General features: G+C 40.8%; 1 protein-coding gene across 2 annotated transcripts in view; it reads left to right on the top strand.

The window, feature by feature from the left end:
* Positions 1-230: 230 nt before the first annotated feature.
* CENPP (centromere protein P) overlaps positions 231-22699 on the top strand; it is a 228222-nt gene continuing 205753 nt past the window's right edge. Inside the window, exons 1-2 of one of the 2 annotated variants that reach the window (XM_028093074.2) lie at positions 231-312; positions 21211-21392. In XM_028093074.2, the coding sequence (XP_027948875.1) occupies positions 21227-21392 (166 nt within the window). In that variant the 5' untranslated portion in view covers positions 231-312; positions 21211-21226. Of the gene's footprint in view, positions 399-21210; positions 21393-22699 lie in introns of both variants that reach the window. The other variant, XM_028093073.2, reaches the window with a different exon arrangement.

The raw sequence follows: 22699 nt of genomic DNA on the forward strand, positions 1-22699 counted from the left end.
CGGTGGATCCAAGGTCCACTGGAGCGGGGTGGGCTGCCGCGCCCTGGGGCTTCGGGTTGGAGCAAGCCAACTCTCTCGGAGCGCAGGGACCGCTGGGGGCCAGCTGGGGCCAGGACCGCAGCGACGGCCTCAGCCCGGGACAGTGCGCGCGGGCGCGGGTGGCACGCGCGGGGGTCCCACTCCCCCGCCTCCCCCGCCGAGTTCCCGGATGGTCTGCGCCAGCAGCGCGGGAGGCTTGAAGTGCCCGGCGAGGCGCGCACCGCTCAGGTCGCTGCTCGTTCGCGCGGGGCCATGGACGCTCAACTGGCGGAGGTCCGCGCCTTGGAGGCTGAGATCGCTGCCCTGCGGCGGGCGTGCGAGGAACCGCGGGCGGCGGGGGAAGACAGTTGGCGAGCGCAGTACGTGCTCCCGCGGTCCCTGGGGGCGGGTGAAGGGCGCCGCCGGCCGCGCGCTCCCCCACGTCTCCCGGGCGCCGAGGGCTCCGCTGTCCACGCCTGGCCCCGCCGCAGCCAAGTGTCGGGCTGGCGGAGGAGAGCGGAAGTCTTCGCAGGCTCCGGGGCGGGCGGCTGTGCGGCTTCCCGGCGTGTGTCGCTGCGGGCCCCCTGAGGGGGGCAGTTGACACTGACAGTGGGGCTCCTTTTGAGAAATAACTGAGGATGGAAATGTGCAGGAGACGGGGAGCGCTGCGCGGGCTGTCAAGGGAGCTCGCGGGTGTGGGGGGGAGCGCCCCTAGGTGTGTGGGGCGTCCGCGGGGGTGTGTGGGGGAGCGTCCGCGGGTGTGTGTTTGGGGGGCGGGAGCGTCCGCCGTGTGTGGGGGGGGAGCGTCCGCGGGTGTGTGTGGGAGAATGCCCGCAGGTGTGTGGGGCGTCCGCGGGTGTGTGTGGGGGAGCTCCCGCGAGTGTGTGTGTGGGGGGCGGGAGCGTCCGCCGTGTGTGTGGGGGAGAATGCCCGCAGGTGTGTGGGGCGTCCGCGGGGGTGTGTGTCGGGGGCGGGAGCGTCCGCCGTGTGTGTGTGTGGGGGGAGAGCCTGTAGGTACGTGGGGGGGGGAGCGTCCGCGGGTGTGTGTGTGGGGGGAGAGCCTGTAGGTATGTGGGGGAGAGCGTCCGCGGGTGTGTGTGTGGGGGGGAGCGTCCGCGGATGTGTGTGTGTGGGGGGAGAGCCTGTAGGTACGTGGGGGGAGCGTCCGCGGGTGTGTGTGTGTGGGGGGAGAGCCTGTAGGTACGTGGGGGGGAGCGTCCGCGGGTGTGTGTGTGGGGGGGAGAGCCTGTAGGTACGTGGGGGGGGGTAGCGTCCGCGGGTGTGTGTGTGGGGGGGAGAGCCTGTAGGTACGTGGGGGGGAGCGTCCGCGGGTGTGTGTGTGTGGGGGGGGAGAGCCTGTAGGTACGTGGGGGGGAGCGTCCGCGGGTGTGTGTGTGTGGGGGGGGAGAGCCTGTAGGTACGTGGGGGGGAGCGTCCGCGGGTGTGTGTGTGTGGGGGGAGAGCCTGTAGGTACGTGGGGGGGAGCGTCCGCGGGTGTGTGTGTGTGGGGGGAGAGCCTGTAGGTACGTGGGGGGGAGCGTCCGCGGGTGTGTGTGTGGGGGGGAGAGCCTGTAGGTACGTGGGGGGGAGCGTCCGCGGGTGTGTGTGGGGGGGAGAGCCTGTAGGTACGTGGGGGGGAGCGTCCGCGGGTGTGTGTGGGGGGGAGAGCCTGTAGGTACGTTGGGGGGAGCCTGTAGGTACGTGGGAGGGAGCGTCCGCGGGTGTGTGTGTGGGGGGAGAGCCTGTAGGTACGTGGGGGGGAGCGTCCGCGGGTGTGTGTGTGTGGGGGGAGAGCCTGTAGGTACGTGGGGGGGAGCGTCCGCGGGTGTGTGTGTGGGGGGGGAGAGCCTGTAGGTACGTGGGGGGGGAGCGTCCGCGGGTGTGTGTGTGTGGGGGGAGAGCCTGTAGGTACGTGGGGGGGAGCGTCCGCGGGTGTGTGTGTGTGGGGGGGGAGAAATGCCTAGGACAGCCCAGAGGAAGGTGCCATCGTTAACCCTCTTTTAGAGTTAAGGGAACAGACTTACAGAAGGGATGTGGCTTGCCCAGGATCCGAGGGGAGGTTTGTTAGGTCCGAGCGGGTTGGGAACCCAAGAACCTAACTTGGAAGCCCAGCCGTTTTGCTTAACTGAAGAGGGAGGAAAGGCTCTGTGTCGGTCAATTATGCTGTCGTCTCAAACCTGCAAGGTGCTTGAAAGAAGAAACGATCTTCATTTTCTCAGTCGAGACTGATTTGACACAGGTGCAGAGAGATCCTCCTGCGCTTACTGGACAGGAATCAGTAGAAATGGGAAGGAGTTCAGAAGGAAATGCTCACGGGCATGGTGGGTAGGATCATGACAGTACAGGAAGCTGTAACCAGTAAACTGGGGAGGGAAGTGGGTGACCAGGGAACACCTGTGTTCCTCCACGAGTGAAGTTGTCAATGAACTGAAGACCCTGTTGCTGCTCCAGGGCTGCTCCCCAGGTCAGAAGCATTAGCATTACTCGGGGGTTGCATGGAAGTACAGATCCTGGCCCCACCCCACCTGCTGAGTCACAATATGCATTTTAACAAGACCCCCCCGCCACTTAAGTATATTTGAAAGTTTGGGAAGCACCTAGTCATACTGTGCAGAAAAATGATTACTGGCCACAAGATGTCATTGTTAGCCCAGGATAGTGTGTAGACCATTCATGTCATCTTATGCCTTCTCAATGATCCAGTTGGGAAAGTAGGAAGAATCCAGATTGTAGAAGACATTACATGTTAGTCCAGGGTGTTTGGGTTTAACATGCAGTTTTTTTTACTCTGGTGGAGAAGGAAAACTGGTGTACCAAGCTTTGTGTGTGGTAAAATGTAACAAAATTTGTCCTCTTAACCTTTTTTACATACAGATGAGTGGTATTACGTACATTGATAATGTTGAGGGACTATCGCCACCACCCATCTCCCTTACTCTTTTCATCTTGTAAAACTGAAACTTTAGAACTTCCCTTTCTCCACTCCCCTTAGTCCTTGGCAGCCATTGTCCTGCTTCCTGTCTTATGAATTTGACATCTCTAGGTACTGCATATAAACGGATTCATACATATTTGTCTTTTTGTGACTGGTTTATTTATTCTCAAGTTTCGTTCATGTCATAGCATAATGCAGAATTTCCTTTTTTCTTCAAGCCAAATAATATTCCTTTGTATGTATATACCACATTTTGTTTATCCTTTTATCTGTCAATGGATGTTTGGGTTACTTCCATATTTTTGCTATTGTGAATAATGCTGGTATCAACGAGGTGTGTACAGATCTCTCTTTGAGACCCTGCTTTCAGTTCTTTTGGATATGTTGAGGGGGTGGGGTGGCAAGAATTCCTGTCTCTTCAAAGGTCTTCTAGCTGGACTAAGAATCAAATTGATACAAGACAGATTAACAGGAGAAAATAAAATTTAATAGGCATACATTCAAGGAAACCACATAGACATGGAAAGCCTGGTAAAATGAGGTATATATGTCATTCTGAATGAAGGGAAAAGGGCTTGGGGTCTGGGACTTCAGAGGAAAGGAATGCACTTCACAGGGCAGCAAAAAGAGCAGATGTTGGTGATTAGGTGTTTGTCCTACCATACAGATGGGTGGCTCAGATAAAATTTATCTGTTAATAACTCTTATTCTGGAAAAGACCCCCCAGTTTAGGTTGTTCTGTGTTGTTAAAGGAGGACAAAAGTTTCTCTTGAGCCTGTAGGGCCTCAGGTGCCTTAAGCACAAAATAATCCATATGCCAAAGTGGCACATTCTGAGAGAGGTCTGTCCTGACTCCCACAGATATGTACCAAGAATTGGAATTGCTGTATCATATGGTAATTCTGTTTTTAATTTGTTGAGGACCCCCCCCATACTGTTTTCCACAGTGGCTATACCATTTTACATTCCCACCAACTGCACGAGGGTTCCAGATTTTCTACATCCTCGCCGATTTTGTTTTTTTTCTTTTATAGTAGCCATTCTAATAGGTGTGAGGTCAGTTCCCTAATCAGTGATATTGAACATCTTTTTATGTATTTATTGGCTCTCTTTTTTTTCCCCCAAGATTTTATGTATTTGTTAGGGGGAGAGAGAGAGCACAGCAGGGGGAGAAGCAGACTCCCAGGCGAGCAAGGAGCCCGATGTGGGACTTGATCCCAGGACGCTGGGATCATGACCTGAGCCGAAGGCAGATACTTAACCAACTGAGCCACCCAGGCATCCCTATTGGCCATTGTTTTGTGCCAGTCTCAGCCTATCTGTGGTAATGCTATTGAATAGAAATGCCTGGAACTAGTGAGCTTCCCAAGGACCTTTCCCCTTTCCAAACCTATGTTATGATTGGACCAAACCTTGTGGTTCTTACGATTGCAAGATGCCCTTCAACAAAAACCTTTAGAAAACTGAAGAAAAAAGTAGTTGATTATTTAAAAGCCCTGGAGTGTACAAGGCATGCCATGGGGGCTACACAACCAGGTAATTGGTGCAGAGAGGGAGACAGAATGAGATAACAGGACTGGGGTTCTGCTTTTACTGGCGTTGAGGGTGGGGGCCTAGGGTTTCAAGGGCGGGGTTTTTATTGGTTAACTTAAAACATAAGAGTAGGAATATAGCACAGGAAGAGAAAAAACAAGTGGCCCAAATGGTCAGTTAGTGAAATTAACTAAGATCTCTAAAACATAGGATTCTCAGTGTGGGAAGGCTGCCTGGCTCTTTAGTCCTGTGTCTGGCTTTGTGTTCATTGGAAATAGCTTTCTTCAGAGAGGGTGAAGCAGATGCCTCTGCATTCAAAGCTTAAGTCAGGCACTTGCTTTAGGATAAGAAAAGCCAATTGTCAGATCTTACACTGTAGTCAGTCCTCTTTGGAGAAACGTCTGTTCAAGTCCTTTGCCCATTTTTGAACAGGTTGTTTGGCTTTTGTTACTTTAGGAATATTTACATATTTGGAGATTAAACCTTTATCATACATGATTAGCAAATATCTTTTTTCATTCTGTGGGTTGCCTTTTTACTCTCTTGATAGTGTCTTATGTACAGTTTTTAAAAATGTTCATGAAGTCCAATTTGTCTATTTTTTTTTTTTTTTTTTACCTGTGCCTTTGCTGCTGTATCCAAGAAATCATTGCCCTGGCCAATGTTTGAAGCTTTTGTCCAGTGTTTTCTTCCAAGAGTTTTGTTTTAGGTCTTACGTTTAGGTGTTTGATCCAATTTGAGTAATTTTTGTATATGATGTTAGGGAGGGTTCCAGCTTCATTCTTTTGCATATGGATATTCAGTTTTTCCAGGACCATTTGAATGGTATTGTCAAGCTTGTCAAAAATCATGTGCTCATATATGGAGGGTTCATTTCTGGGTTCCCTTATTCTATTCCATTCATCTATCTGTTGTCTTTACGCCAGTACTATACTGTTTTGATTACTGTACCTTTCAGTTTTGAAATCAGGAAATGTGAGTCCTCCAGTTTTGGTCTTTATAAAGATTATTTTGCCTATTTGGGATCCCTTGGGATTCCACATGAATTTTAGGATGGATTTTTCTATTCCTGCAAAAAATCCTCATTGGAATTTTGGTAGGGATTGCACTGAATCTGTAGATTGCTTGGGGGTAATATTGACATTTTAATAATGTCTTCCAGTCCATTAACATGAGCTGTGTTTATGTCAAATTTAATTTTTTTTCAGCGATGTTTTGTGGTTTTCATTGTACAAGTCTTTTAGCTTCCTAAGGTAAATTCCTTTTTTTTAAAAAATATTTATTTATTTGAGAGAGAGAATGAGATAGAGTACATGAGAGGGGGGAGGGTCAGAGGGAGAAGCAGATTCCCTGCTCAGCAGGGAGCCCGATGCGGGACTCGATCCCGGGACTCCAGGATCATGACCTGAGCCAAAGGCAGTTGCTTAACCAACTGAGCCACCCAGGCACCCCCAGTAAATTCCTTCTTAAGGTTAATTCCTAAGTATTGTTTTTGATGCTGTTGTAAATGGAATTGTCTTTGTAATTTGCCTTTCAGATTGTTCATTGCTGGCTTATAAAGATTCATCTGAGTTTTGTGTGGTGACTTCGTATCCTGATACTTTGCTGAATTCATTTATTCTAACACTTGTTTTTGTGGACTCTTTAGGGTTTTGTACATATAAGATTATACCATTGGTAAACACAGATAATTTTACTTCTTTTCCAATTTGTATGCCTTTTATTTCTGTTTCTTGCCTAATTGCTCTACCTAAACTTTTCAGAACTGTGTTCCAGTGGTGAAGGTGGACATCTTTACCTTTTTTCATACATGGCTTTTATCATGTTGAGATAGTTTCCTTCTATTCGTAGTTTTTTAATGTTATCATTGAAATACGTTGAATTTTGTCAAATGCTTTTTCTGCATTGAGATAACCATGTCTTTTTTTCCCTTTCTGTTAATGTGGTATATTACATTGATCAGTTATCCTATTTTGAACCATACTTGTATTCCAGAAATAAATTCCACTTAGTCATGATGTGTAATCCCTTTATTAGGCTTATTTTTATTTACTACTAATTTGCTGAGAGTTTTTACATTAATATTCATAAGTAATATTGGTCTGTAGTTTTCTTGGAATGTCTTTGTCTGGCTTTCGTATCAAAGTTGTGCTGGCCTGATAAATGAGTTACAAAGTGTTCTCTCAAACTTTTTGGAGAAGTTTGGAAAGGATTGGTTAGTTTTCATTTAAATGTTTAATAGAATTCACCCATGTAGGTATCAGGTCCAGGGCTTTTCTTTGTTAGAGGTTTTTTGATTGTGGATTCAATCATACTAGTTATAGGTCTGATATTCAGATTTCTTATTTCTTTGTGATTTAATCTTGGTAGGTTTTGTATTTCTAGGAATTGAGCCATTTCATGTAGGTTATCCAGTGTATTGGCATACAACTATTCATAATACTATCATAATCCTTTTTATTTTTGTAGAATTGGTCATGTCCCTACTTTCATTTCTAATTTTAGTAATTTGTGTCTTGTTTTGTTTTTAAGTAAACTCTACACCCAGCATGGGGCTCGAACTCATGACCGCAAGACCAAGAGTCCCATGCTCTACTGCCTAAGCCAGCCAGGTGCCCCTTATCAGTCTTTTTTAGTCCGTCCAGCTAAAGTTTTGTCAATTTTATTAATCCTTTCAAAGAGCCAACTTTTGGTTTCATTCTATTGTCTATTTCATTTCTCTGCTCTAATCTTTATTTTCCTTTCTGCTGGCTTTGGTTTAGTTCATTCTTTTTCTAGTTGTAATATTAGGTTGTTAATTTGGGATCTTATATTTTAAGTGTGTGTAGCTATAAATGCCCCCCTCTTTGTACATCTTCTGCCATGTTCCTTAAATTCTGGTATATTGTATTTTCATTTTTGTCTTTAAGTATTTTCTCATTTCCCTTGTGATTTCTTCTTGAGTCTGTTGATTGTTTAAAAGTGTGTTAATTTCCATAGTTTTGTGAATTTTTCAGTTTTCCTTCTGTTATTGATATCTAACCTCATACCACTGTGGTTGGAGAAGATACTTTGTATGGATAAGTATATTTAAAGTACATAGAGATTTGGGGCGCCTCGGAGGCTCAGTCAGTTAAGTGTCTGCCTTCATCTCCAGTCATGCTCCCCGGGTCCCAGGATCAAGCCCCGCATCGAGCTCTCTGCTCAGTGGGGAGCCTCCTCCCTCTCCCTCTGTCTACCGCTCCCCTTGCTTGTGCGCGCGCTCTCTCTCTCACTGTCAAATAAATACATCTTTAAAAAAAAAAATAGAGACTTAATTTGTTGCCCAGTATATGCTCTGTCCTGGAAAATGTCCCACGTGTACTTGTGAAGAATTTATATATGTCTGTTAGATCTGTCGTGTAGAATGTTCTGTATATGTCTGTTAGATCAAATTGGTTTATTGTGTTATTTCTACTACTCTTTCCTTATTTATCCTCTGTCTAGTTGTTCTATACATTATTGTGAATGGGGCATTGAAGTCTCCAATTATTATTTTGTTTTTTATTGAGGTGTAGTTGACATATAAGATATTAGCTTCAGGTGTATAACATAATGATTTGATAGTTGTACATATTACAAAATGATTATGACATTGAGTCTAGTTAACATCCATACACACATAGTTACAAGTTTTTTTTTCTTGTGATATGAAGTTTTAAGATTTACTAACCTATCAACCTTCAAATGTACAATACATTATTAATTATAGTCATCACAGTGTACATTATATCCCCAGGCCTTTTTAATTTTACCCTTTGACCACCTTCACCCATTTTCCCAAACCCCCTCACTCTTGCCCCTGGCAACCATCAGTCTCCTTTCTATTTCTATGAGTTTGGGGTTTTTAAGATTCCATATATAAGTGAGATTGTATAATGTTTGTCTATCTCAATCTGACTTAATTCATTTAACAATGCCCTCAAGGACCATCCTTGGTCCTTGGACAAATGGCAGAATTTTCTTCTTTTTATGTGGCTGAATATCATTCACTTTTATAATATACACCACATCTTCTTTGTTCATATATCTCTTGACAGTTAAGTTGTTTCCATGTCTTGGCTATTGTAAGTAATTCTACAGTGAACGTGAGGATGCATATATCTTAGTGTTTTTGTTTCATTCAGATAAATACCCAGAAGTAGAATTGCTGGCTCATAGGGTACTTCTATTTTTAATTTTTTGAGGAACCTTCATACTGTTTTCTATACTGGCTATACCAATTTATATTACTACCAACTCTGCAGAAGGATTCCCTTTTCTCCACATTCTTGCCAACTTTTTATTTCTTATGTTTATGATAATAGCCATTCTGACAGGTAGGTGTGAGGTGATATACCTCATTGTGGTTTTGATTTGCACTTCTGTTGATGACTAGTGATGTTGAGAATCTTTTGTATGTACCTGTTGGCCAGCCATATATCTTCTTTGGAAAAATTTCTATTCAGATTCTCTGCCCTCTCCCCTTTATTTTTTAGAGAAAGTGAGTGTGTGCATGTTGGGGGGAGGGGCACATGGAGAGGGGGGAAGAGCGAATCTTAAGCAGGCTCCTTCTCACCACCCTGAGATCATGACCTGAACTGAAATCTAGAGTCAGACACTTAACTGAGCCACGCAGGTGCCCCATCTGCCCATTTTTTAATTTTTTTTTTTTTTTTGCTACCGAGTTATATGAATTCTTTATATATTTTGGATGTTAACTCCTTGGCAGATAACATGATTTGCAAATATTTTCTCCCATTCCATAGTTAGCCTTTTCATTTTACTGATGATTTCCTTGACTTTAGAGAAATTGTTTAGTTTGTTGTAGTCCCACTTGCTCATTTTTGCTTTTGTTGCATTTGCTTTTGGTATCAAATCCAAAAAGTCAGCACCAAGACTGATGTAGGGAGTTTACTGCCTCTGCTTTCTTCTAGGAGTTTCATAGTTTCAGGTTCAAATCTTTAGTCCAAGTCTTTATTCCATTTTGAGTTAGTTTTTGTGTATGGTGTAAGATAGTGGTCCAGTTTCATTCTTTTGCATCGGCTACCCAGTTTTCCCACTTTTGTTGAAGAGACCGTTCTTTTCCCATTATATATTCTTGGCTCCTTTGTTGTAAATTAATTGACCATATATGCATGCCTTTATTTCTGGGTACTTTATTCTGTTCCTTTGATCTGTGTGTCTGTTTTTATGCCAATACCATACTATTTTGATTACGATAGCTTGTAATATAGTGTGAAATCAGGAAGTGTGATGCCTCCAGCTTTGTTCTTTCTCAGAATAGTTTTAGCGATTTGGGGTCTTTGTGCTTCCAGACACATATTAGAATTATTTTTTCTATTTCTGTGAAAAATGCCATTGGAATTTTGATGGGGATTACATTGAATTTGTATGTTGCTTTGGGTAGTATGAACATTTTAATAATATTAATTCTTCCAATCCATGAACATGTGCCTTCAGTTTCTTTCACCAATGTTTTATAGTTTTCAGGGTACAGATTTTCACCTCCTTGGTTAAATTTGTTCCTAGGTATATTATTCTTTTTGATGTAATTGTAAATGGGATTGTTTTCTGAATTTCTCTTTCTGATAGTTATTAGTGTATGGAAACAACAGATTTTTGTATATTGGTTTTCACAACTTTACTGAATGTGTTTATTCTAATATATATGTGTGTATATATATGTTTTTTTTTTTTTGGTAGTTTCTTTAGGGTTTTCTATTTAGAATAGCATGTCATCTTCAAATAGTGATAGTTTTATTTCTTCTTTCCCAGTTGGATTTCTTTTATTTCTTTTCCTTCTCTGATTTTTCTGACTAGGACTTCTATGTTGAAACAATGTGGCAAGAATGGGCATCCTTGCCTTGTTCCTGATCTTGGAGGAAAAGCTTTCAGCTTTTCACCATTGAGTATGATGTTAGCTGTTGTTTTCTCATACATGGCCTTTATTAAGTTGATATATGCTCCCTCTGGGCCTATTTTATTGAGAGGTTTTACCATAAATGGATGTTAAATTTTGTCATATGCTTTTTCTGCATCAATTGAGATGATCATATGATTATTATCCTTCATTTTGTTAATGTCGTGTATCATCTTGTTTGTTGCAAGTGTTGAACCATCTTTGCATTCCTGGACTAAATCCCACTTGCTCCTGATGTATGATCCTTTTAATGTATTGTTGAATTCAGTTTGCTAATACTTTGTTGAACATTTTTGCATCTATGTTCATCTGGGATATTGGCTTGTAATTTTCTTGTAGTGTTTATGTCTGGTTTTGATATGAGGGTAATCCTGGCCTCGTAAGATGAGTTTGTAAGTGTTCACTCCTCTTCTGTTTTTTGGAAGAGTTTGAGAAGGGTTGATATTAATTCTCTTAAAAATTATTGGTAGAATTCCCCAGTGAAGCTCTCTAGTTTTGGACTTCTATTTGTAAGTAGGGTTTGATTACTAACTAAATGTCCTTACTGATAATTGGTTTGGTTACATTTTCTATTTCTCTATGATTTTGTCTTGGGAGTTGTATGTTCCTGGGAATTTTCTTCTAAGTTGGCCAGTTCGTTGGTGTATAATTTTTCATAGTAGTTATGATCTTCTGTATTTCTGTAGTGTCAGTTGTAACGTCTCCTTTCATTTCTGATTTTATTTTAATTCTCTTGGTAATTCTAGTTAATGTTTTGTCTATTTTGTTCATCTTTTCAAAAAATCAAGCTTTCTATTTCATTGTTGTTGTTTTTAAGTCTGTTTGTCACCATCCCGTCCTGTCTCCCCCACCACCCCTCCTGCTGCCCAGCCCAGAGCTTTGCTATATCATTTCTTCTGCTAACTTTGGGCTTCATTTGTCTACCTTGTCTAGTTCCTTGAGGTGTAAAATTAGGTTGTTTATTGAGATTCTTGTTTCATAAGATAGGCATTTACTGCTATGAACTTCCCTCTTAGGATTATTTTTGCTGCAGCCCATTAGTCTGTAATGCTGTATTTCCATATTCATTTCTCTCAAGGGTTGTTTTTTTTTTTTTTTTTGACCTGTTGGTTGCTCAGTAGCATGTTGTTTAATCTCCATGTATTTGTGAATTGTCCAGTTTTCTCCTTGTAATTGATTTCTAGGTTCAACCATTGTGTTTGGAAAAAGTTGCTTGATATGATTTCAATCTTAAATTAGTTAAGACGTGTTTTGTGGCTTAACATATGACCTGTCTTGGAGAATATTCCATTTCTGCTTGAAAAGAATGTATTCTCTGGATGGAAGGTTCTGTGTATGTGTAAGTTAATGTGCTCTAAAGTATTGTTTTAGGTCACTGTTTTGTTAATGATTTTCTATCTGGATGATCTATTCATTGATGAACGTGGTGTGTTCAAGTTCCTGCTGTTACTGTATTGCTGTTTCTCCTGTTAGATCTGTTATTTGCTTTATGTATTTAGGTAGTCCTATATTGGGTGCATAAATATTTGCATGTTATATCCTCTTGTTGGATTAATCCCTTTATCATTAGGTAATGATCATCTTTGTCTCTTACTACAATCTTTGTCTTTAAGTCTTTTTTTAAGAGAGAAAGAAAGCATGCATGCAGAGGGGGAAGGGCAGATAGAGAGGGAGAGAGAGAATCCTAAGCAGGCCCCACGCTCAGCATGGAGCCCAGTGTGGGATTCAGTGTCATGATCCTGAGACCATGACCTGAGCCAAAATCAAGAGTCAGATGCCCAACCCACTGAGCCACCCAGGCACCCTGGGAGAGAGCAAATCTTAAGCAGGCTCTGTGCTCAGTGTGGAGCCTTATGTGGGGCTCATTCCCAAGATGCTGAGATCATGACCTGAGTTGAAATCAAGAATTGGTTGCTTAACCTACTGAGTCACCCAGGCACCCCTAACTCTTTTTTTCCTTATAAAAGTGTATGTACCCTAGCTTTCCTTTGGTTTCCATTGGCATGGAATACTTTTTTCCATCCCTTCACTCTCAGTCTGTGTCCTTATATCTGATGTGAGTCTCTTGTAGGCAGCATATAGATGGGTCTTGTATTTTTTAATCCATTTAGCAACTCTGTGTCTTTTGATTGGAGAATTTAGTCCATTTACATTTAAAGTAATTACTGATAGGTGTGTATATACTGCCATTTTATTGTTTTCTGGTGGTTTTCTTATTACTTTATTCCTCTCATTCTGTCCTTTGTGATTTGATGGTTTCCTGTAGTGATATGTTTAAATTCCTTTCTTACTATCCTTTGTAATATAGGTGTTTCCATGGTAGTTACCATGGTGGGTACTTAAAACATTTTGTATTTATGACTATCTATTTTAAATTGATAACTTCAAATGCATTGTAAAGCTCTACATTTTTACTCTTCTACCCCACGTATTATGTTTTTGATGTTACAGTTTAGATCTTTTATCTTGTGTATCTTGTGTCAAATTATTATATAGTTATTTTTACTACTTTTACTTTATAAGTGATTAACTCACCATCATTACACCATTAGATCATTCAGAATTTTTCTATATATTTACCTTTCCAGTGGGATTTATAATTTATAATTTCATGTTTTCCTGTTACGAATTAGCTTCCTTTTCTATCAGTTTAAAGAAGTCCTTTAGTATTCCTTGTAAGGCCAGTCTGGTGGTGATGAATTCCTTTAGCTTTTCTTGTTTGAAAAAGCTCTCTCTTTCCTTTAGTTCTGAAGGATAACTTTGTCAGATAGAGTATTGTTGATTGACTTTTTTTCCCTTTCATCATTTTAGATAAATCATACCACTTTCTTCTGACCTACAATGTTTTTGCTGAAATCTGCTTATCGTTTTATGGGGTTCCCAAAACAAGTTTTCTTTTTTTCTGCTGTTTTTGAAGATTCTGTCCTTGTCTTTAACTTCTGATACTTTGTAAAATGTCTTGACATGGGTCTTTGGGTTCATCTAATTTGGTATGCTTTAGGCGTACTAGATCTGGATCTCTCTTTCTTTCCCCAGGGAAAAGAAAGGTAAGTTTTCATTTACTTTTTCAAATAAATTTTCTGCCTCTTTCTCTTTTTCTCCTTCTGGGACCCCTATAACTTGATTGGTAGTTTATTATTTTCACAAAAGCCCATTAAGCTACCTTCTCTTTCTTTTCTTTTTCCTTTTTGTTGCTCTGTTTGCATAACTTCCACAACCCTGTCTTCAAGTTCACTGATAATTTCTTTTGATTTATCTATTCTGATGTTGAACTTCTCTATTGAATAATTTAGTTCAGTTATTGTAGTTATCTGTTCTGTGACTTCTGTTTGGTATTTTCTTATATTTTCTATCTCTTTTGTTGAAATTCTCACCTTTTGACCAATTTCCATTTCATTTGGGTCTATTTCTGAGGTTTTATCTTATTCCTTCATTTTGGACATATTTTTCTATTTTATTTTCTGTGACTGTGTTTCTGCACTAGATCAAACAGCCATATTCTGCGGTTTTGTAGGTGTGGCTTTGTGTAGTAGATGAGCTTTATTGTTCAGTCCTGCTTTTGGTCTTGGTTGTCTGTCAAACCTTTGTGATTATCCTAGTAGCCTACTCTATTCTTAGTGACTCTCAGGAATTGAGAGTATGACAAGACTGTCAGTGTCCCAAAGTGGGAACAGTCAGCTACTAGGTTCAGGCTGATTTGAACCATACCCTCAGGCAGCAGCTTTTAAAGTATGTGAATACGCCTCAATCAGAGGAAGGACTAGGAGTTGGGTGGGTTTTTCTGTCTGTGCCCTATGTACGGAGTGTTAATGGTATGACAACCAGATAAGTTTCTTTGCTCACTACTTCCTGTTGAACCCATGAACACAAGCCACACTGGCCACCAGAGTTTGGTTATGAAGGAATGTGTTCTCTGGGCCAGAGGTGTAAAAGTTGGGGTACAGATGTGTATATACAAGCTTTTTGGAAACAAAACATCTGGCCTGGCAGAGGGAGAGCGTGAAGATGGTACCTGTTGGCCCATTCAGTTTTTGGAAAAGATTGTAGTTGGGCCCTAGATGTGTGTTAAATTAGAAGCTTGCCCTTCAGGCTGAAGTTTTATGATTAGGAAGTAGGCCTTTTTTGCAGAAGTACTGGGTCTGATTTTGTTGGCTGGTTCTACTCTGGGTCCTTTGGTGGGTGAGTCAGTGCATGTGAGCCCTTTAAGAACTGGTTCTCAGTTTGCTGTAGCCTTGTGGGTCTCACAAATACAGATTCTGTTGGTTCTCAAAGCTAGATGTTTTGGAGGCTTGTCTCTCAGGGTCTGGTCTTAAAAGTGGGGTACCGGTTGTGGTGTTGAAACTTTTTGCTCCTCAGGGAGCAGCTCAGGGTTGTTAGCTCTCTTAATTGCTCACTGCCACATTGGGAATGATGTTTATGCTGAGATTGTGTATCAACCTCCTATCCATTTGGATTTTTATTTTTTTCTTATTTGCCCAAAGTGTAAGAATCACTCAGCTAGTTTTTGGGTTTCTTTCAGAGGAAATTACTCTATGTAGGTGTAGATGCCATGTGTCTGTGGCAGGATGTGAGTTCTGAACTCTCTTATATTGCCATCTTAAACTGCAACTCCAACCGTTATTGTAGAGCTATTCCTCCTTTTAGTTCTGTACATTTTTACATTTTGTATATTTTGATAGTCTGCCATGAGGTGTGTAAATGTTTGTAATTCTTACATCTTGCTGAATTGAATCTTCCATTAATGTATAATGTTTTTTTCGTCTCTTGTAACCTTTTTTGATTCAGTCTATTTTGTCTGATCTGATATTAGTATACCTACCCCTACTCTCTTTTGGTTACTTTTTGCATGGAATTTCTCTTCCCATCCTTTCACTTTCAGTTGTATCTTTGGTGGCATGCCTGGGTGGCTCGGTCGGTTGGGTGTCTGCCTTTGGCTCGGGTCATGATCCCAGGGTCCTGGGATTGAGTCCCGCATCAGGCTCCTTGCTAGGTCGGGAGCCTGCTTCTCCCTCTTCCTGCCTCTCCCCCTGCTTGTGCTCTCTCTCTCTGACAAAATAAATAAATTTAAAAAATCTTAAAAATAATTGTATGTTTGGATCTAAAGTGATTCTTTTTTAGACAGCATATGATTGGATTGTGTGTTTGTATCCATTCTACCAATCTCTTTTGTTTGGAGAACATACTGTATTTATATTTAAGGACTAATGAGAGACTTACCTCTCATTTTTTTCTTATATGCCCTTAAACCTTTTTGTCTTTCATTTCCTGCATTTATGTCTTCTTTTGGGTAGTTGATTTTTTGGAGTGAACCATTTAAATTCCTTCCTCATTTCCTTTTGTAAATATTCTGTAGCTGTTTTCTTCATGGTTACCAGAGGGATTACACTTAACATCCTAAAGTTACAATACTCTAATTTGAATTTATAACAGTCACATTTCAATAACATAAAAAAATTCTGTCTCTATATAGCTTTGTCCCCACCCTTTATGGTTTTTGTTGTTACAAAATTACATCTTAATACATTTTGTGCCCCCAAACAAAAACCTTACTTAATTTTTTAAATGTATTTCTTTCTCAAATTTTGTAGGAAACAAGATTTGAAGTTAAAAATAAAAGTGAAAATAATAGAGCTTTCTCTGTGTGTGTGTGTGTGTGTGTGTGTATTTTTTTAAGTAGGCTCCACGCCCAGCATGGAGCCCAGTGCGGAGCTTGAACCCACAACCTTGGGATCAAGACCTGAGCTGAGACCAAGAGTCAGACACTTTTTTTTTTTTTAAGATTTTATTTATTTGACAGAGAAACACAGTGAGAGAGGGAACACAAGCAGGGGGAGTGGGAGAGGGAGAAGCAGGCTTCCCATGGAGCAGGGAGCCCAATGCGGGGCTCCATCCCAGGACCCCGGGATCATGACCTGAGCCGAAGGCAGACGCTTAACGAAGAGTCAGACACTTAACCAACTGAGCTACCCAGGCACCCCTAGATAGGGATTTATTATTTTTTTCATCATATAGGATTTATTATTTTTTTTTTAAGATTTTATTTATTTGACAGAGACACAGCGAGAGAGGGACTACAAGCAGGGGGAGTAGGAGAGGGAGAAGCAGGCCTTCCACCGAGCAGGGAGCCAGATGCGGGGCTCAATCCCAGGACCCCGGGATCATGACCTGAGCCGAAGGCAGATGCCCAATGACTGAGCTACCCAGGTGCCCCTAAATCATATAGGATTTAAATGCAGTAGTAAACTTACAAGAATAATACTAGATTTTGCAATTGCCCCTGTATTACTTATGTCGAGATCTTTATTTCTTCATATGGTGTCAGGTTAGTTTAGTGTGCTTTTATCTTACAGGACTCTCTTGAATGTCTCTTGTATGATAGGTCTAGTGATAACAAAATCCCTTGGTTTTTATTTATTTGGAAATGTCTTAATTTCTTCCTCACTTTTTGAGGACACTTTTGCCAGATACAGGCATAACTCAGAAATATTGTGAGTTCAGTTCCAGACCCCTGCAATAAAGCAAGTTTCACAATAAAACTAGTCAAGTGAATTTTTTGGTTTCCTAGTACATACAAACTTATGTTTACACTCTACTAAAGTCTTAAGTGTGCTATGTCATGTCTAAAGAAAAAATGTTCATACCTTAATTGAAAAATACTTCTTTGCTAAAAATGATCACCATCATCTGGACTTTTAGTGAATCCTATTCACTAATCATAGATCACCATAACAAATGTAATAATAATGAAAAAGTTTGAGATATTGTGAGAATTACCAAAATGTGATAGACACAAAGTGAGCAAATACTGTTGGAAAAGATGGCACCAATAGACTTGTTCAACATAGGATTGCCACAAGCCTTCAGGAAGAATGCAATATTTGGGAAGCACTATAAAGCACAATAAGATGAGGTATACATAGGATTGTTGGTTCAGTTTTTGTGTGGGTTTTTTTTGTTGTTGTTTTTGGTTTTTGTTTTGTTTAGCACTTTGACTCTATAGGCCCGCTGTGTTCTGGCACCCAAAATTTCTGATGGGAAATCTCATATCTTATTGAGGAGCCCTTGTATGTGATGGTTTGCTTTTTTCTTGATGCTTTCAGGTTCATCTTTATGATTGGCTTTTGAAAATTTGATTACATCTTGGTGTGAGTCTCTTTGAGTTCATTCTGGAGTTTGTTGAATGTCTTGTATTTTCATATTAATGTCATTCATAATATTTTTCAGTCATTATTTCTTCAGATGTTTTGTCTACCTCTTTCTGTCTTCTGGGACTCCCATGATGTGTATCTTTGTCCTTTTGATGGTGTCCCTCAGATCCTTTATGTTTTGTTCCTCTTTTCAGTCTTTTTCCTTTCTAGACCTCAGCCTCAGTAATGTCTGTTGTCTTGTCATCAGAATCACTGATTCCTCTGCCTGTTTACATCTGCCTTTGAATCCCTCTAGTGAATTTTTCTGAAATGAAAAATTATTGTGCCTTTTGGCTACAGAATTCCTTTTTGGTTTCTTTTTAGGATTTTTTATCTCTTTATTGAAGTTTCCATTTGGTTCACACATCATTTTCTTAATTTCCTTCATATCTTCTATTTCTTCATATTTCTTCTATTTCTTTGAGCAACTTGAGGACTGTTGTCTTAAAGTTAGTTGTCTAATACAGCTAATACATATATAACCCTGGAAGTTGTAAGCCTTCAGCAGACTCCACAGGTTTACAAAAGTTTTATCAGATAGATTTGCCAGTGCAATTATTGTTTAGGTGGGGAAGCAGTTCCTGGTGCTTCCTACTCTACCAGCTTCCCAGAATCCTAAATCATTGACTTTTAAAATCAGGTCTTTTTTGGGGTGCCTGGGTGGCTCAGTCATTAAGCGTCTGCCTTCAGCTCAGGTCATGATCCCAGGGTCCTGGGATTGAGCCCCGCATCAGGCTTCCTGCTCAGTGGGAAGCCTGCTTCTCCCTCTCCCACTCCTCCTGCTTGTGTTCCCTCTCTCGCTGTGTATCTCTCTGTCAAATAAATAAAATCTTAAATAAAATCAGGTCTTTTGTAAATTTGTCTTAAAAAACTTTCTTGTGAAACTCTTAATTTTGACCAAGAAAAATTATGCCAAGATGAATTAACAAGCAATAAACAAAACTACAATGCCAATAAAATGTATAACTCCACAAATCATTGAAACTCATGTCATTAATTGAAATGGACTAATAATATTTTGCTCAAAGTAAATCACTTCTGTGAAAATATACAGTTTGTCTCTTTTTGGTGTATGATAAAATATACATAACATAAAATTTATTGTTTTAGCCTTTTTTAAGTATGCAGTTCAGTTGTATTAAGTACTATCATATTGTCATGCATCCGTCACCACTGTTCATCTCTAGAACTTTTTCATCATCCCAAAGTGAGTCTCTCTACCCATTAAACAATAACTCCCCATTCTCTCCTTTCTCAGCTGCAAGTTCTTTTTTGGATTCTGCATTATCTGTCTTTCAGTGTGATGCTTTAGTTCTTTCATCAGTTTGCTCTGTTGGAAACGCCTTGGAGTTTTCATTCATAGTTTTCTGTGATACTTGGTATTTGCTTGTCAGGAATTTATCATTTATATATGAAGATTACTTCTTGCTTTCATTAGTGTTCTCAGCGTGAAGTAGTTTTTTTTTTTTTTAAAGATTTATTCAGAGAGACAGTGCATGTGCAAGTGGGGGTGGGGGAGAGAGGGAGAGAGAGAATCTCAAGCAGACTCCTTGCTCAGCACAGAGCCAGATGCATAGCTCGATCTTACCTGAGATCAACCCTGAGATCACGACCTGAGCCGAAATCAAGAGTCAGATGCTTAACTGAGCCACCCAGACGCCTCTTAAGGTAATTTTTAAAAATCACTTAATGAGAGCAAATACAAATAACATGTGGTAGTCTCTCAGATGATATAGAATATACTTAAATATTTTCAATTAACATTAAAACAAATTTTTTTAAAAGATTTTATTTATTTGACAGAGCAAGCACAAGCAAGAGGAGCAACAGAGGGAGAGGGAGAAGCAGGCTCCCCACTGAGCAGGGAGCCTGATGTGGGGCTCAATCCCAGGACCCTGGGATCATGACCTGAGCTGAAGGCAGACGCTTACTCAACTGAGCCACTCAGGCGCCCCAACATTAAAAGAAAACTTAAAAAAAATTTGTAGACTTTACACAAGTATTAGATCTCCAGTGTAAACGATACAGAGCTAGGTTATTTCTTGTAGACCTCGTCATAAGAGCATCAGCGAATGTAGTAGAATTAAGAATAGAAAGGGAGGGATAGCTCTGACAGAGCAGAAAGTATGGCAGCAAATCCAGATGTGAAGGGATTAACAGAGCCAAGGGTGACTGCAATGATAGGAGCCTGAGCTATCAAGGGACAGATTTTATCACTAACAGAAGTAGGGAAATATGGTAGAAAAGCAATTTTGATTAAAAACCATTTGTTGGGGGAGCCTGGGTGGCTCAGATGGTCAAGCATCTGCCTTCGGCTCAGGTCATGAACCCAGGGTCCTGGGATTGAGTCCCACATGGGGCTCCCTGCTCCTTGGGAGCCTGCTTTTCCCTCTGCCTCTCTCTCTCTGTCTCTGTCTCTCATGAATAAATAAATAAAATCTTAAAAAAAAAAAACATTTGTTGGGTTAGCAAGCTAAATCTGTGCAGGAAGTAGAGATATATGATTAGAGGTATGATTGAGGAGTTACTGACATAGAGGAGTTGAGATTGATGACTGAGTTTTCCTCTAGAATGAGAGAATGCATATTTAGGTCAGCAGGAACAAGAGTGTTAAGGTTTCTTCTGTAGATGATTGCAAGAAGCAGGAACAGTGGAGGACCCAAGATGTAAGATGAGAATCATGGTAATCATGCCCTGGAATCCAAGGAAGGCAGGTATTAAGATGGCAGAAGCCAGCAGTGTAGAATGGAGCAGAGCATGAGGGCAATAAAAGATGACCCAAAAAAAAGTGCATTAACATGCAATGTATTCATTCGCTGAAATTTTACTCTTTTTCAAGGATACTGAGTTTTTTTCTCAATGAAGAATATCTGATTATAGTGTTTTTAGGAGATTATGCTAGTTCTTAATCCTTTGGAATTTTACTCCCTGTATTAGATTTCCTGCGACTCTTTCTTACTATTAAATGCTCTGTGATACTTTACTTGTTTTAGAGGTTAGAGTTAAGGATTGTCTGGGTGGCTCAGTCGGTTGAGCGTCTGACTTGATTTTGGTTCAGGTCTTGATCTCAGGGTCTTGAGTTCGAGCCCCATGTTGAGCTCCACACTGGGCATGGAGCCTGCTTAAAAAAATAATTTGAGATGACTTGGGATATCAGACATTTAGTTTGGAATATTTTAAAGATTCTACCTTAAAAAAAACATTTTATTTTTTTAATTAGTTAATTTATTGATGGTAGTGTTCCATGATTCATTGTTTGCGTATAACACCCAGTGCTCCATTCAGTATGTGCCCTCTTTAATACCCATCACCAGGCTAACCCACCCCCACCCCAAAAGACACTTTAGTGTTGCATCGTACTCCTGTTATAATGTATTTTACACTTGTTCGTAATAGGTAGAAATATAATAGTATAATTTAGTTAGCTTTGTGTTCATTTGAGATTAAAAATCACAGTGTTAGTAGCCACACTGGTTTTGAGAAAAATCAGGCAGTTTTCATGGGAAGAAAGTAAGAAAGACAAAATGGAAATGGTTTAAGAAATTTGTAGTTATTAGATAAAACACTTTTTAGTGGTTTCTTCATTGGAGTAATTATTTGTTATATTTGCCTTTTAGAAAATCACTTCGAGAAATGTATCAGTCAGATTCTGAAGGATGGGCCTCCTCAAAAGATCTGAGAAGTCATCTTGGACATTTAGAATCAGAACTTCATTTTCTAAGTACACTTACTGGCATCAGTATAAGAAATTACTCCATGAAGACAGAGGACCTTACAAACACTGAGAAGAAAGAAAAGAGTAAGCATTAATTTTAATTTAGAAGTGAAGCTGAAGCTTTCCTTATTATGCATAAGAAATTGGTTGTCGTGGCATTGAATTAAAATTCTACAAGGTAGGAGCACCTGGGCTGCTCAGTTGGTTAAGTGTTCGACTCTTGATTTCACCTCAGGTCATGATCTGGAATTAAGCCCCACGTCAGGCTCCCTGCTTAGTGGGGAGCCTGCTTCTCCTTCTGCCCCCTCCCCTCCGCACTTGTACTCACTCTCTCTCAAATATATAAAATCTTAAAAAAAAAAAAAAAAAAAGGAGTCACTTTTGGAATTGCTTCCTGACTTTTCCACTGACATAACCCTCATGACTGGAATGATAGTGAGTTGATCCTCAGAGGGTCTTGGGTAGTTCACCTCAGTGGAAGTCTGAAATACAAACAAAAATGGGTGACAGACTTTAGGCACCTCAGATACTTGAGAGGAAGAGATGGAATACGGAGAGGATGGGAGAGTGAGCTTAGGCCAGTTGTAAGTCTGCTGGTGCAGAAATCTTAGTCTTCCCGCTTTGAGTCTTCCTAAGTTGACCTCATCTGCAGAGGTACTTGGTGCTGCCTACTCAGAATGTGCTTTTTTTATTTTTTAAAGATTTATCAGAGAGCACGCACGAGCAGGAGGAGGGGCAGAGGGAGAGAGAGAAGCAGACTTCCCGCTCAGCAAGGACCCCGATGTGGCGCTTGATCTCATGACTTCTGGGATCATGGCCTGAGCCTTAGGCAGACGCTTCACTGACTGAGTCACTCAGCTGCCCCTCAGAATGCTTTTGGATGGGCTTAATACTGAGCTTCCCCCATTCCTGGCTTAGGTTTTAATTTTCTTAGGTCTTCCAGATTAGTTCTTTTCTGTGTAATATCTAGCTCATCCATCTTATTTCCACCTTCCAAACAAAGTTACTCTCCTTCTTCTTTATCCTTGTAAAGTTGTGCTCTTTTAAAAATACCTTTGTTAGCAAAGTCAATAGTGGTTATCTCTTGGGCAGGTAGTATATAGCCTTGAGAAGGGCATGAGAGAACTTTATAGCGTATTTTAAAATTTCTATATCTTTATCTCAGTTGTAGTTACATGGGAAACATGTTAAAAAATATTGAGTTGTATACTTAAGAATATAGCATTTTATGCATTGAAGTATAAAATTTTGAAAGATAACAGAAGTGAATAGGTGGATTCAATTTAATGTTTTTAACTAGAATCAGATAGTGTTGGAAGAAAACTCCGTCGAACATTTATGATTCAAACTTGTATAGGGTTATAGTAGCATGCATCTTTCTTTCTTTCTTT

This window comes from Eumetopias jubatus, unplaced genomic scaffold (genome assembly GCF_037043125.1).
Source record: "Eumetopias jubatus isolate StellerSeaLion01/CBP00866 unplaced genomic scaffold, mEumJub1_p1.0 scaffold_15, whole genome shotgun sequence".
Classification (NCBI taxonomy): domain Eukaryota; kingdom Metazoa; phylum Chordata; class Mammalia; order Carnivora; family Otariidae; genus Eumetopias; species Eumetopias jubatus.